Genomic DNA, 13858 nt, shown 5'->3' with positions numbered 1-13858 from the left:
GGATACTGACAGCTCAGATCAGAATGAAGGAGAACTTAAAGAGACAGTAACGTCAGATTGTCTGTTTCCGCTCAGTATGCAGAGCCGTGCTGCAGCAAGAGACTAGAAGTAGATCAGTGAAACGTCTGTACATTTTATGACATTCATAATTGGACATGGATAAAACCTTTCACCTTTGACCTCTAACAGACTGAGCATGAAGCAAGATTCAGACGCCACGACTGTACAAGAGAGCTGCACTTTATTAGACACACAATCACAGCAAATTATGTACAAAAGAAGGCAGGTTCAACTGCCGACTGTCTTCTCACAGGAAAAACACACACGTCTCACAGAATATCATGGCATCCACACTGATAAATTATCTCCAGTATCGGTAGGCTTTTAAATTTATATATCATTATATTATAGATCTATTTTCTGTATTATTTTGTTCTTATATCACACTACTCTACAAATGGGAGAATCACTCTGTGGGAAGAGTTCACCGTTATTGGCGACTTTTCTAGTTTGGGTGTGTTCAAGCATTCGGAATCCTTCTTAGCCACTACTACCATCATCTTCATCATCATCATCATCTTCATCACACAACAGATCACAGTAAGACTGAACATGCCTGTGTCACAGATACCTAAATAACGTTTCATTCTCCATAGTTGTAAACCTCTAACATAGAACCTCTTTTCTCTTTTCTCTTCCTCTTTCTCATCTTTTGAGAAAACATGAAGACGACATTTTTTTCGACTGCACCGTGCGATTGCTTGAGACTATACATGCATTGTTTTGTATATACCTTTGTACCCATCGTCATATTTTTAGTCATTAATAAACATTTTCTTTTTGGACATGACAATTTGTTAAAGGAATGACTCGGCCTATTTACACCTCGACTTGTTCGTGTTTTCTACTTTTTCGATGCCAAGATTTTTGAACATCCACACATTCATGTAAAAATCTCATATACATACTATAGAATGTAGGTTCATTATAAAAAAAGATGCAATGGCAAAAGAGACAAAACTATAAATCCATATAATTCCACATAATTCCCTTATTGATCCATCTTTGTGGGTTTACTTAACAACTTCTGTGGTTTAGCTAAACTGCTACTTAAAGCCACTTTGTGCAACAAGTGGAACATGTGGAACAGCAACAAAACATACTTCCCTCTGCTTTATAGATCATTTTATCTGAACGCACATCATCACCTTTCCTGTTCACATGCACACGACACAGAGAGAATTAAAGCCATGGAAGTTTGTTCAGCAGAGCAGTAAAGGCTCCGTGTGAACCTGTCGGGCCCAGAATCTGACCTTTCACAGTAGTTACCACACCATTTGTGTTTCCGACTCTCCAACATTAGTCATATTCAGCTGCATCACAAGTACTGGATGTGTTAAAGACCAAAAAAAAAAGGGACAAAAAAGAACCGGAAAAGACGGAAACATAGTAGCAAAAGAAGCCCGTAAGCTCAGGCGGTCCAAAGAAAAACAATTGGATAAACGGAAAAACTCACAAAAATTTTCAATCAACAAAAACCTTAAAAAAAATGTATTGTGTATATTACAGAGGCTAGCTGTCAATCTATACAGATATATTCAAACAAATATAAAAATGTTCTGCGTATGAATAAATCATCTGTCAGTGTGAAATGCAATATCTCTCTTGATGAATTAAAAAAGAAAAGATCTGTACAAAATGGCCACTAAGATATAAAACTGAAGAGATGATGACATTTTACAGTATATAATTTAATCTAGGCCTATATATATATCACACTTTTCTTCACAATTATAATATCATACACAAACATCTCACTTAAGATATATTTATATATGTATAATCCTACGTTTGATTTCAAGTTTGCATGAGTTTTTTCTGATTGCCGAGTTTGGGGGGGCGTGGCCTTCTGTGAAGCCTCCTAGCCATGTTGAAATCACAGTCCACTAACACTTAGAAATCATTTCGGACAGCCCAGTCACGCAAATTTCCCCGGGGGAGTTTGGTCTCGGACTTCACTCGGGGGAGTAAGGAAAAGGACCAGAAAAGCATGAATACTCTGTCAGCGGATGCAAATGCAGCAGGTTAAACTCCGGGGGCGATGGATTAAAGTGTGGATCAGCGTGAGCGGAGCAGAGCCTGGTTGCATTGGGCTCCGCTCCTTATGAACCCTTCGTTTGACCTTTTTTCTGCAAAACAACTAACAGGAACAAGATCATTTCCACACCCTGGAGTCGCCACTGATGATGCAATACTGTAATACAACTAGGGGGGTGGGGGATTTCTTGCAAGTATTTAGTGTTAGAGGCACTGGGAAAACACATGGTGACAGGGAAATCGATGGCCAAGAGCGCCGACTCGGTACAAGACCCAAACCGCTCGTCCTACATTGCACGCGCCGTTCCCAAACCGTGTCCTGTAATAACTTCAGCAGAGTGGTTTTTATTGAGCAAAGGAAGCGAAAAAAAAGCCATAAAAGGCCACAAAAAAGTGTCTCAGCCAGTCAAACAGCTGCGGCTACACTCATCTCTGCAAACACATCGCAAACACACGGCAAAGCTGTTAAACACACATATCCCCGAGCTTGACGCGTCTCCTTCATCTCTGACACAAGAGATGTCTTCATCTCAGCGCCGCCGCGACGCTATTTAAAGTCACCGAGTGTGTGTGTGTGTGTGTGTGTGTGTGTGTGTGTGTGTGACTATTCCGCGCAGCAGTGTAGCTTTAGGGTGAAACTTCACACATTACAGGGAGCTTGGGAATGGTTCCTTCCTGTGCAGGGTTTCGTACTGACATGGCCTTTGACGCAAACGTTTAAATGGAAATAAGTTGAACCAGGCAGAAGCAGCAAAGTCCCCACATTCATACACGATTCCTCTTCCAACATGCAGGTCATAAAATTGAATATCTGACGTATTAGATGTGTTTTCTTGTTTATCCTTCAGGAATAATTTGTAGCTTCTATTCTTTATATATAATTTGTGCTTCTCATGAAGAGGAATTTTGAGGAAAATGTACTTTTAAAAAAATACTAATTTCATATTCTCTTCTTTAACTATAGATCAGATCTCAATGTATATACATTGAGATCAATGACTGAATCATATTCTCAGGACAGTTTATCATTAGAACTGGTGTGTAAAGATTTCAAACAGTCAAATTCATTCTGAAATGCTGAAAAACCTTATTAAATTAATGAACTTTGAGCTCAGGTGTAACTTTCCTTACACGGCACCAGGACACAAACAGATCGGATTCTATTCTATCAAATCAATTCTGTCTGATATGGCAGATTACACCAGACGGCTTATTATCAGAGAGAGAGCAGGCTTTAAAAAAGAATCAATTACACAAGATAGTGTGTGCTTCAACAAACAGCTTGGCTTTACAAGTGTGGGTGTGTGTGTGTTCGTGTGTTTGTGTGTATGTGTGTGTGTGTGTGTGTGTGTGTGTGTGTGTGTGTGTCTGTGTGTGTGTGTGTGTGTGTGTGTGTGTGCTTGAATATTTGTGCAGATATTTGGATCTCAGGTGCTCAAACGCCCGCAGCAGCCAGCAGGCTGCGCCCGAGGGTTCATCCTGATTGTCATAATTCACTCGTCATCACACATAAATGTTCACTCTTCATCAGCTGTTGTGCATTTCCCCTCTTTCTTTCTGTCTTTGTTTAAAGTACATGTGCTGCTGTAACGCTGCTCCCATATGTGCTTCTGTAAACGTAAGTATCAAACTGAAAATGACACCTCGACTCTCCTAAGAATCTATGAAACCATCGGTGACATCAGTGGGATGCACAGGTATGAGTGGTGAACAGGTCACAGTCGTGTTAACTCTTCACACAGTCTGGACAAACAGGGGAGAAATATAGCACCAGTTCAGAGAAGAACAGCCACACAGACAGATGAGAAAACCACAATCGTCGCCTTTAGATTTACGTTTTAAAACAGTTTTTTCTGAGCAGCTTTACATTCTGCCCGGCGATTCAGAGCGACGTCGTCCGGAACACACACACCACTGGACTCACTGGGTGATTATTGCAACTATATTCTCTATGATAGAAGTCACAGTCTAAGACATTATATCTACTCCACAAACAAGCCATTGAGTGAGGATATATATGAGTGTGTGTGTGTGTGTGTGTGTGTGTGTGTGTGTGTGTGTGTGTCTGTGTGTGTGTGTGTGTGTGTGTGTGTCTCTGTCCGTCCACACCACAGCCCGCCGGTGGGAGTGGAGGCCCGCGCTCTCGCCATCTGGGAAAAGTGGCAGTGCGACTGCGTGGGAGAGCCGCAGATGATCCGTGGAACCGGATCAGAGTCTGAAGCGTGTGCGAGAGGGAGAGCTAGAGTCCATTTACAGTGAAGTAGTTCTTTGTGATGGATATGCGACGATCCCGGAGTCCGAAAGCAGAGACGAAAAAAAGAAGAAAAGGTCCAAACGGTCAAAAAGAAAATATTACAAAATCCTGGAATTTCAGTGGTTTGCTCCGTTCTTTTCCACTTGAACCAGCTGCACTCCTTTTAGCTTAGTTTTCAATTTCTGCGACAGTGCTTTAAGTGAATCTTCCTCCTTCTGCCGCCTCCTCTTCCTCACTGAGAGTTACCGGGACAGAGCTCCTCTTTGCTGCCACTCTGCTTTTGGCCGTTCCTGACGGATCGCTCAAGGCTCCGAGTGCTGGACTTGAGAAGCAAAGAGGAGAGGGTGAGGGGGTTCAAAGGGGAGGGGGAGGACGGAGAGAGGGAAGGGGTGGAGGCGGAGGTGGCGGATGTGGGAGAGGAGGAAGAGGAGGAAGAGGAGGAGGTCTGGGAGATGGGCAGGGAGGAGGCTCGCTGCTCGCGGAGAAGACGGTGGTGACGCATGGCGGAGGAGAGGAGCAGGGCCTCTGCGGTCAAGCCGGAGGCCGACAGACTGGCCAGCAGGGCCTTAGCCTGACCAGAGGAGGCGGACAGGGAGGAGAGCGCCACCTCCTGGGGACTCTTCTTCACGCTATGGGCAAACGCCGGCGAAGCGGAGGGTGCTAGGCCTGAGAAAACGGCAGCTCTCGAGTCGGAGAGGTGCGGCTCGACACCGCCACCCGTGCCATTGGTCGTCGAGGCCTTTCGGGAACAGCGGGGTCAGAGGTCAGGTGAGAGGCGGGAAGAGAGGAGGAGGAAGTAGAAGGGAGGAATATAGGGAGAAGAGAAGGTTTCCATGGAACAAAAGGAAAATGAAAAATCAAGTCTTAAAGTTGGGTTGTGGCGGTGGTTGGGCACCCCTGCCAGTGCACACGCATGCACGCACGCACACACACACCAAACACACACACACCTACACACACCCGACATACGTGCACACATACACAGCGATTGAACCTCAGTGTAGACTGACCCCCCCACAGGGACAGAAGGAGGGACTGATTAACAAAAAAAGGGGTTGTGTAGCTCTCTGGTCGGGTGAGGAGGAAGAGGCTGAAGATGATGGACACTGAAGGGTTTCTCACTGCTGCAGGGTCACAGGTGGGCGCAGGTACACAGGCAGGCCGGGGTCACGGGGTCACACGGAGGGAGGGAGGGTGGGTGAGGGTCGTGCCGCAGGAGGTGTTGATAGAATGGAGGGGAAGGAAGTGCGGTGAGAACAAGAGACAAACACAGGAGAAGGTTATTCAGGTCGCCATAGAGACAGAGGCAAGCTACACATGAAACCACAAAAACACTGGGAAACACATACCTCATGTTCCTGTGAGATTGTTTCTGTGGAGCTGCTCAGTTTTTGTCACGACACTTATTTTAATGACTGTTGCTCATTAAAATATGCAACGAAATCACACTTCCAGTCATCTGTGTCGTGCCAGAGGCGGCCAGCAGATGGCACTGTGCTCGCAGTATGCAGACTTGTGGGTAACACGGTCACAACATTCCACTCATTTACCGTCTGAGAGGGCCAGTAGGCAAAGCAACATGAATCAGAGCGACGACACGTCTGACACGTGAGCGGCACCATGTCGGACTAGTTTGACACACCAACCCGACACACACACACACTTTGCAATCCAAACCGCCGAGACGACATCTACGTGTTTGTGTTTGGAGTTTGAATCAGAGGCAGAAGTTTTGGCCTTCTTGGCTGTGAGTTTATAGTTTTCACAGTTTGCTGGGGGCTTTATGGTGATTAGCTGTGTGTGTGTGTGGGTGTGTGTGTGTGTTCTGGTCCACGCGGGGCTGCAGGTTGAGCTTCTCACCTGCTTTGTTGCAGCTCCAGACTCGGTGCTGCCAACCCATTCCCAGAGAACCAGGCTGTGCATTCTGCTCGAGGAACCCTGTCTCAAGCCTCGCTGGCTTAAAAAGTATGGGTCTGCGCGAGGCGGAGCGGCCTCACCTGCCAAACAGAATCGCTCCTCACAGCTCCCCCCCCCCCAACCCCTCACCTGGCGCCAGAACCTTTAGCCGGCCCGTTTAACAGCCACCAGAAATACGAGGCCTAGTGGGAAATGGAAATGGATTTTTTCCTTGCGCTGTGAAAGTGATTCACATTTCCATGCTCTCCTCGATCTGTGCCCAAGCAAACGGAGTCAAATTGCGACTTTGAACTGTCTGTTCTTATCCGGCGCCCTGATTTGACGGATCCTCTTAGACCTTGGAGGGAAACGGAGCGAGTGCGGTGCCCCAAACACAAGCAAACACAAACACAAGCTCACGCCGGGTTACAGGAGCGTATCAACATTACAGATACTGCTTTACCCCTGAAATCTGATTGGTTGAATCACGTCACACCCAACGTAAGATTATTCTAACAACAACAACAACGCACAGGAGTGACACCACAATGCTTAATCTCCACAAAACTCCATCACAATAAGGTCCATTATGCTCAAAGTGCAGTTTAACCTGAGGAGATCTGCTTCACACCACATTAGTAAACAAACAGGTCGGGTTTGTTAGGAGGTGTCAGACTTAATACACATACTCCACCTGTGATGTTACATTGAGCTGTTTGCACTTGTGATGTCTGACACAGCTGCTTGTTCCCGCTTGTGGTGAAAAGATGTGAATGTGTCAGGGCTGTTTGTTGTTTGGCATTCAGCTGCTGTTGCCGCCTAAGATGGCACCACGCTGATAAAGAGCTCGGAAACGTCTGAAAGGAGGTTTTCATACACAAAGCTGCTTTTTGGAATCGCAATTTGCAGGCTGTGTGTGAGTGCGTGAGTGTCGTTACCGAAAGAATGGAATGGATTTTGCTTTCGGTTAACCGTTCAGCCTCTGTATCACAACAGGAGAGAGAGAGTGACAGAGGAAGAGTGATAAGTAAGGTTAGGCAAAGTGCATCAGGAGCAAAGAGCAGAAGAAAGGCGTCGCTCCATTGCTCGTATTTGTTTACAGTACAGAGCAGTGACAAACACGCAAAGTGATGTCGCCTATATGGAGCTTGAGGCGAGACGGGGGGCGTTTCATGTGTGAGATCGCTGTTCCTCGCTTCTTTCATCGTCACGTCTTTTTTCCCCTCACCGAGAGAAAACGTGGAAACAAATGAAGAGCTTTGGAACGGATGAAGAAGCTGTCGTGAAACGGCTCACAAACAAAACAGAATATGAAGCAGAAACAAAGATAAGGCTGTCAGAGGAGGCAGGGGTTCATCAGTCAGTCAGACCCGATTCAACCCTGCCAGGAGACACTGAGGTCTAAATGGGAACAGAGCAAGAGGAGGACCTGCCTCTTCATCCTGAATAATCACTGACTGCCAGTGACTCAAAGCGCTGCAGAGATTCATCCCAATCTTCTCTGGTTGCGCAGCAACCAACGCTTCGTTCGTCTGCTGTCTCTCCTGTCTCTGTCTCTCTCCCTCTCTCTCTCTCCACCTTCAGGACTGAGTTTGTGTCCGAACACTCGGCGGTTTAGTTGCACTTCACTGCTCCCGTTATTTTTCAAATTAGAATGACTTTATGATTCCAGGGTCAGAAAAACGATCTTGGCTTCCCTAAACCGACATGCTTCAACTGTTTCATTTCCTCACTCATGTAATAATTCAGGACTTGGAGAGACACTTTGTAAGAATAACTTTTAAACTGCTTTCTGCCGCAGATTGTGACTTGTTAAACACGGCGGTCATTAATAAAGTCACTCTATTCGGATGAAGTGTGCCAGTGTCAGACGGTCACATGTGATTTGCTGCATCTGGGATCCTAAGTGTGTTTCCACATGGTAGTTGGGTCACAGTCGGGGTCCTCCATGATGCAAAGACTCAGCGGGGCTCTGTTATTGTGCTGCAGTGTCTTAAATGTAACTGGAGGATCTGATGGACACAGTGGGGACGTGCAGAGGTGCAGTGTGTGTGTGTGTGTGTGTGTGTGGAGGGGAGGGGGGACACATAAAGACCAATTTATGCTGGATCTGCTGGCTAAAGTACTGAGGGTTGCATAGCAACTCCAGAGTATATTGGCTCAAAGGGGGATCGTAAAGTGCAGGCACAGAGGATACTGAGGACTCTAATTTTTACTTTATATGTATCACTTCCTTCAAAAGAGGTCATCAAATCCACTCAAATGTGCACCCAAATATTTATTACATCCTGGGTACAAACCATGCGCTCCTTCCGCCGCCATTCCAGATTCTAGTCATGATAAAAGCCTCTTTGGAAGTTCAGGGCAGCGTTCTGTGTAAAGCGGTAGCCTCACTCTGCCCTCTGCACTCAGATCCAGCCTGAATTGGCCCCCGACTCTACAGAGTGCAACCGCCGTACCTGCTGCTGGCCCTGGAGCTTCAGGAAGTCCTCCCTCCTGCCGCTCTTCGCCTTGTCTGTGCTGTTCTGCTGCAGGTGCTTCAGCTTGGAAGTCGCCGAAGAGTGAAGAACTTTGCCGACGCCGGAGCTATTTCCTCCCTGAGAGAGGAGGAGAGAGGTGGAAGAGACAGAAGAGCGGAGAGGAGACAGGGGGACAAGAGAGGGACATGTAGGCGTGAGTCACACTCAGTGGACAACGTCTCCTTCAGTGTCTTTAGAATACAGCTCAGTCAGACTGTAAGAATCGGTGTTTTGTGGCTTGTGTAAGTGTCGTCTCCACTCCACAGAGCTTCACAATGCGTCAGGAGTAATGACAAAGAAGAGGAGGATGGAGAAGCGCCACATCAAAACCGACAACGCGTAGCCGAGTTTCCCCAACGCGGCGCGGCTCTCTGTGTGTGTGTGCGCGTGTGTGTGTGCTTAATGATCTCTCCTGCTGCGTGTGGCACTGGAGTGTTTCTAATGTGAACAAAACAAACACACAGCCGTTCAAATTTCTATCAAACTGTGGCTCTTCTTCACAGGAAAAAACTAATAATAGATAAAATGGTATCGCGTCAAACAAGCAGTTCCAGCCGCAGACGTGCTCAGTGCGGAAAACTCCACATTACAATTCAATGTCAGGCCCCGGCTCATAAGATATACAGCCCTCGCTCGCCGCTCGTGAACAAATCCTCGTATCTGCTCGTTAAAACTGAATTGTAATGAAGCTCCGGGGGCCGTTGTCGTATTTGTAGGAGAGATTTTGGTCACCGCCCAGTGAGGAGTCAGGACACGAGTTCAGAGGGAGATCACGTCGGAGGGATGAACATGTTTGAAGTCAGAGTGATGAAATAATGCGTGAAGACTCTGTAATGTGTAGCCAAGGCGATAGGAATTGACTCTGCTTCTACATCAGAGGGATGAAACTCGCCATGACAGCGCTACTGGCTGAGTTTGGAAGCTCTGACCTGAGCGGGAAACTGCAACACGGAGCAGCAGGAGAATCATATAAGAGGCGGAATGACGACGTTGGAGTGAAGCGTTGGAGTGAAGACGCCGGAATGAAGACGCCGGGCGACACGGGAGCGTGAGAACTCCTCTGATAGTCTCTAATCTTTGTTGTCATGAGATCAACTACAGGCAAATGCACATGTAAACTCTCTGCAATACCTGTGAGACGTAAACAGGAAGTGTCCTAAAAACTTTTTTGTTTTTTCTCGACACTTCCTGTTTATATCCGATGTTGATGAATTATGACGTTTGTTTGGTCTAAATCATCTGAGGATCCGGCCTGGAAGACGAAGATAAAATAATCGTTAGCTGGTGCCTGTAGAGGAAGAGTGCATAAAGAGGGGAACAAGTTCGACCGGAGAGCAAGGTGGCGTCACGTCATGTTTAACCTGTTTAACATGACGCATCAGCATCAGCATCATGTTCCAGAAGGTTCATCTGCAGAGGGAATAGAGGTAATAGAGGTGTAGAGGTGATGTCACACAGAAGCTGAGCTGAGGAGTAAAGATAGGAGGAAGATGGAAGAAATTAGAAAGTGTGTCTTATCTATCGTTTATTATTTATTGACTAATTAGCATAACAAAATGCAAAATTGGCGAGATACAGAGGGAAGCACCAGATACCAGGACAGGTCGATAAAAAGACAATTAGCAGCGCTGAGCCCAGCAGGATATCAGCTCAAGCATTCATCATAGAACACACACACACACACACGCACACGCACACGCACACACAAGTAGGGAGGGAGTCTGTTGTCTGTCCCCTTTAATGTGGCTTGATAGGAGTTCAGCCGTTTCACTCTCTAAAACAATTAAAGGCCAATTCAGCAGGGAGCAGACATCAGAGGCTTCGCTCGGAAGAGAAAATCCGTGTCACCCAAGTAAAGACTGAAGGAGGAAGATAAAGCGTCACGCCCAAGAGATCTACACAGGAGGAGCGGGAGGTGGACCTGGGTAGAGGCGGGGCTCCGAGAGGACGGCTTAGGCGGGACCGGCGGCTTCTGGATCTCCGCAGCGTGAGGAGCGTCCGTCTGTCCGGGTGCAGAGTCGACGTACAGGTGCTCTGCGGTGGGATGGCCGCTCATCTCTAACAAGGTGTTCTCCAGCTCGCGGATGGTCTCCTCCAGGCTGTCCAGCCTCCTGTAGGTGCTGCCTCGGATGTCTCGTCCCCTCTGTCTCAGGTTTGCCGCGCTCTCCGCTGAGCTCCCTGACCCTTGAGGCTCCGGAGTGCTCTCTGCTGGAATCTGCTGGACCTTGGGAATCATCGGAAATTCAGCGTTGGGATGGAATGTCACCGTTCTGTCGCCTCTTTCAATCCCTCTCCTCAAAGCCTCCACCAGGGAGCCCTGCTGGCCGGCGTGGAGGGAGATCCTGGGGGCTGAAGGTGGAGCGCTGACGGCGGAGGATCCTACTCTGTGTTTGCACGCAGGCTCGGACGAGTCCAGAAGACAAAGCAGCAGTCTGTAGGCCTCCCGGACTGTTTGTTCCTCCCTGAACAGCACCAGGATCGGCCGCTCACTCCAACTAACCTCCAGGTGGAGCTGCAGCGGGAGGGTAACAGTCTGCAGAGTGTCTCCTCTTGTCCCCACGAGCTCTAGGACCTCTGTGGGAGACAACACCCTCACCTGGAGCTCCGTCAGCACCAGGGCCAAGTCTTCCTTTGGCTCTGTGTCCCCCTGACCAGCCTGCTGGACCCTGAGCTCCTTCTGAGACAAGCCTGTGATTACATCCTGCTGCTTTGACACTCCACTCCTGAACACTGAGTCGTGAAGCCTCCAATCTTGTGACAGATTTGCGGTGTTCTCCATCACATCTCTGACAGGATCCTCTGAGGGAGCAGGCGAACACTCTGTCAACACAATGTGAGGGACAGAAGGGAGAGACAAACGTCTACCCTGGAATAAAAAGAAAGTGGATTCAATCGCTCGCAGCTTTGGAACAATGCGGCAAGTTGCTGTTTAAGACTTGAAGGTCGCTGCTTTAAGAGACAAAGAGGCACGACTGAATGATACAGAAGCATTTAGTGACGCCATTAGCATCTATGGACAAATGAGTATCAGAGTGTGAATGTGTGTAGGCGTCTTACTGTCACATCTGAGGACACACTGCTGCCTGTGTGGACTGATCCTCTCTGCTTCCTCTGTAGTCCAGAGCTGCTCAGTGAGGCTCTGCTAGGTAGCTGTTTGACATAGTGTACAGGTTTACAGCTAGTCGCATATGCTAACTGACACACATCACACACACACACACAGCACACAGCACACCACTCCATTCTGCACACTCAGTGATGTAGGAACTCAATCTGTGTGTAGGTTTGTATCTAAAGTGACAAAGACGCTTAAAGTGAAGGCTGCATGTGTGATTCCTCTCTGCAATTCCAAGTTGAAGTTGAAGTGTGTGTGTGTGTGTGTGTGTGTGTGTGTGTGTGTGTGTGCGCGTGTGCGTGTCTAGACTGTGATGTTCTGTGAAGTTCTTCATACCAGTCTGGTGGCAACAGACGGACTCAAATGAAACTAAGTAGCTGCTTGGACTTGACGGTGGTGTTGCATGCACGGCAACAACAAACAGAGAAGATGGCGTCAGAGTGAGCAGAGGAGTGTGTTTGTATTGGGGTGTGAGAAGGGGGGGAGGGGGGGCAGCAGTGCTCAGCAGGCAGGGTCCACCATGTTTGTTACCTCGGTGCCCGGGGCCTCGCAGGCCCACAGGTCCAGGCTGCAGGGGGGCGCGTTGCTCCTGCTGCTGCGGGGGCGTGAGGTCAGGGGGAGGGGCAGGGGGAGGGGCAGAGCGAGCCGGGCATAGGCCCTCTCAAACAGCTGGGGGAGTGGGGGGGGGGGGAAGATAGGAGAGGGGGGGGTAACAAGGGAGTTTCAGAGACTTGTTAGACACTGTGTTTGACGCCGGCATCAAAATTAAGCGGAACAAACCGAACGGAGGTCCCGACTGTGTTTTGGGGGACGACGACGTTTCCATCAGAATTCAACCAGCCGGAGTCCCACACAGCCGGGCAGCGCTGAGCGTCCATCTGCCGGGCTGTGATCTGTGAGCCCTGCGTGATGATGTGTGTGACTGAGCAGTGTGTGATCTCTGGGCTCTGCCAGCGCCACGGGCAAGGGGACATATGGTACCTGCTGCTTCAACATGTGGTAACGGCGAGCATAGATGCTTGTGTGTGTGTGTGTGTGTGTGTCTCAGTGCAAAATTCTGCCCATGGCAAGTTGTGGACATATCATAAATAATAAAAACAGAGCAGCTCTCCTCTCATTAAACAGCTCCAGCTCTAGTTTGGGCGCCTTGTTACCTCTAACTCGGCAGCGATCTTGTCCTCCTCTCTGTCCTCCTTGTCCCCAGAGGCCAGTGTGGGAGGGGTGGATGCAGGGCGAGGGTTCTCTGACATCGTTCTCCTCAGCTTCACGTGAGGCTTCTGGCCCTCCGTCTCCTCCGAATCACACTTCTACAATGACAAAGAAACAGTAGATGAGTGGATATAGATGTGATATGTCAGATTTGTGAGTGAAACCTCGTTTGTTGTTACCTTGACACTTTTCCCGGGGATGAGCGGCTCCCCGCTGCGGGAGGTCAGGCCAGGAGAGGACGGGAAGCTGCGTCGAGGTGGGGGAGGTGGAGGAGACTTGGATGGCTTCTCTGTGCGATAGCGAGGAACCGTCAGCTCGTCTGGAACAGGAAGTGAAACCATTCAACATGTGAGAGCTCCTATCTGACTCTGAGGCCGGATACGTTGTGCACCAGTGATTTCTTCTCCATCTTACCCGACCCGCGCCTGGATCCCGCCTCTTTCCCAGGGAGCTTCTGCTGGGGCTTGATGACACGGTGCTCCAGCGTCCCCGTCCCCGTGCCGCTCTGGGGGTTCTGGGAGGACGGCGTGTTGGAGGACGGCTTGATCTGCCTGGCGGCGAAGTCCAGGTCTGGTATCGCTTTCATGAGCTCCGCCTGCGTCTCCTCCAGCAGCCGGTTGATGTCCTGGGCGCTGTACTGGGTGAGACTTGCTCGTTTCTCCTCCCAGTCCCGCTCTGCCGCCTGAGGAGTGGACAGACGGATCAGGACACTTTATAAGCACCAGAACTGAATGTTTCACGTGTAAGACAAAGACCAGGACAGCAGGA

General features: G+C 48.7%; 1 protein-coding gene across 6 annotated transcripts in view; it reads right to left on the bottom strand.

The window, feature by feature from the left end:
* Positions 1 to 224: 224 nt before the first annotated feature.
* srcin1a (SRC kinase signaling inhibitor 1a) overlaps positions 225 to 13858 on the bottom strand; it is a 34557-nt gene continuing 20923 nt past the window's right edge. For 5 of the 6 annotated variants that reach the window (XM_076143982.1, XM_076143984.1, XM_076143983.1 and 2 more), the window contains 7 exons: positions 13505 to 13772; positions 13270 to 13409; positions 13036 to 13188; positions 11824 to 11916; positions 10688 to 11632; positions 8707 to 8844; positions 225 to 5475 (listed from right to left, as the gene is read on the bottom strand). In XM_076143982.1, coding sequence (XP_076000097.1) covers positions 5470 to 5475; positions 8707 to 8844; positions 10688 to 11632; positions 11824 to 11916; positions 13036 to 13188; positions 13270 to 13409; positions 13505 to 13772 — 1743 coding nt within the window. In that variant the 3' untranslated portion in view covers positions 225 to 5469. The remainder of the gene's footprint in view (positions 5476 to 8706; positions 8845 to 10687; positions 11633 to 11823; positions 11917 to 13035; positions 13189 to 13269; positions 13410 to 13504; positions 13773 to 13858) is intronic. The other variant, XM_076143987.1, reaches the window with a different exon arrangement.

The sequence above is a fragment of the Genypterus blacodes genome, unplaced genomic scaffold (assembly GCF_046128005.1).
Source record: "Genypterus blacodes isolate CSIRO-AG114 ecotype Tasmania unplaced genomic scaffold, CSIRO-AGI_Gbla_v1 ptg000028l_1, whole genome shotgun sequence".
NCBI lineage: Eukaryota > Metazoa > Chordata > Actinopteri > Ophidiiformes > Ophidiidae > Genypterus > Genypterus blacodes.
This window is presented reverse-complemented; position numbering and strand designations above follow the sequence as displayed.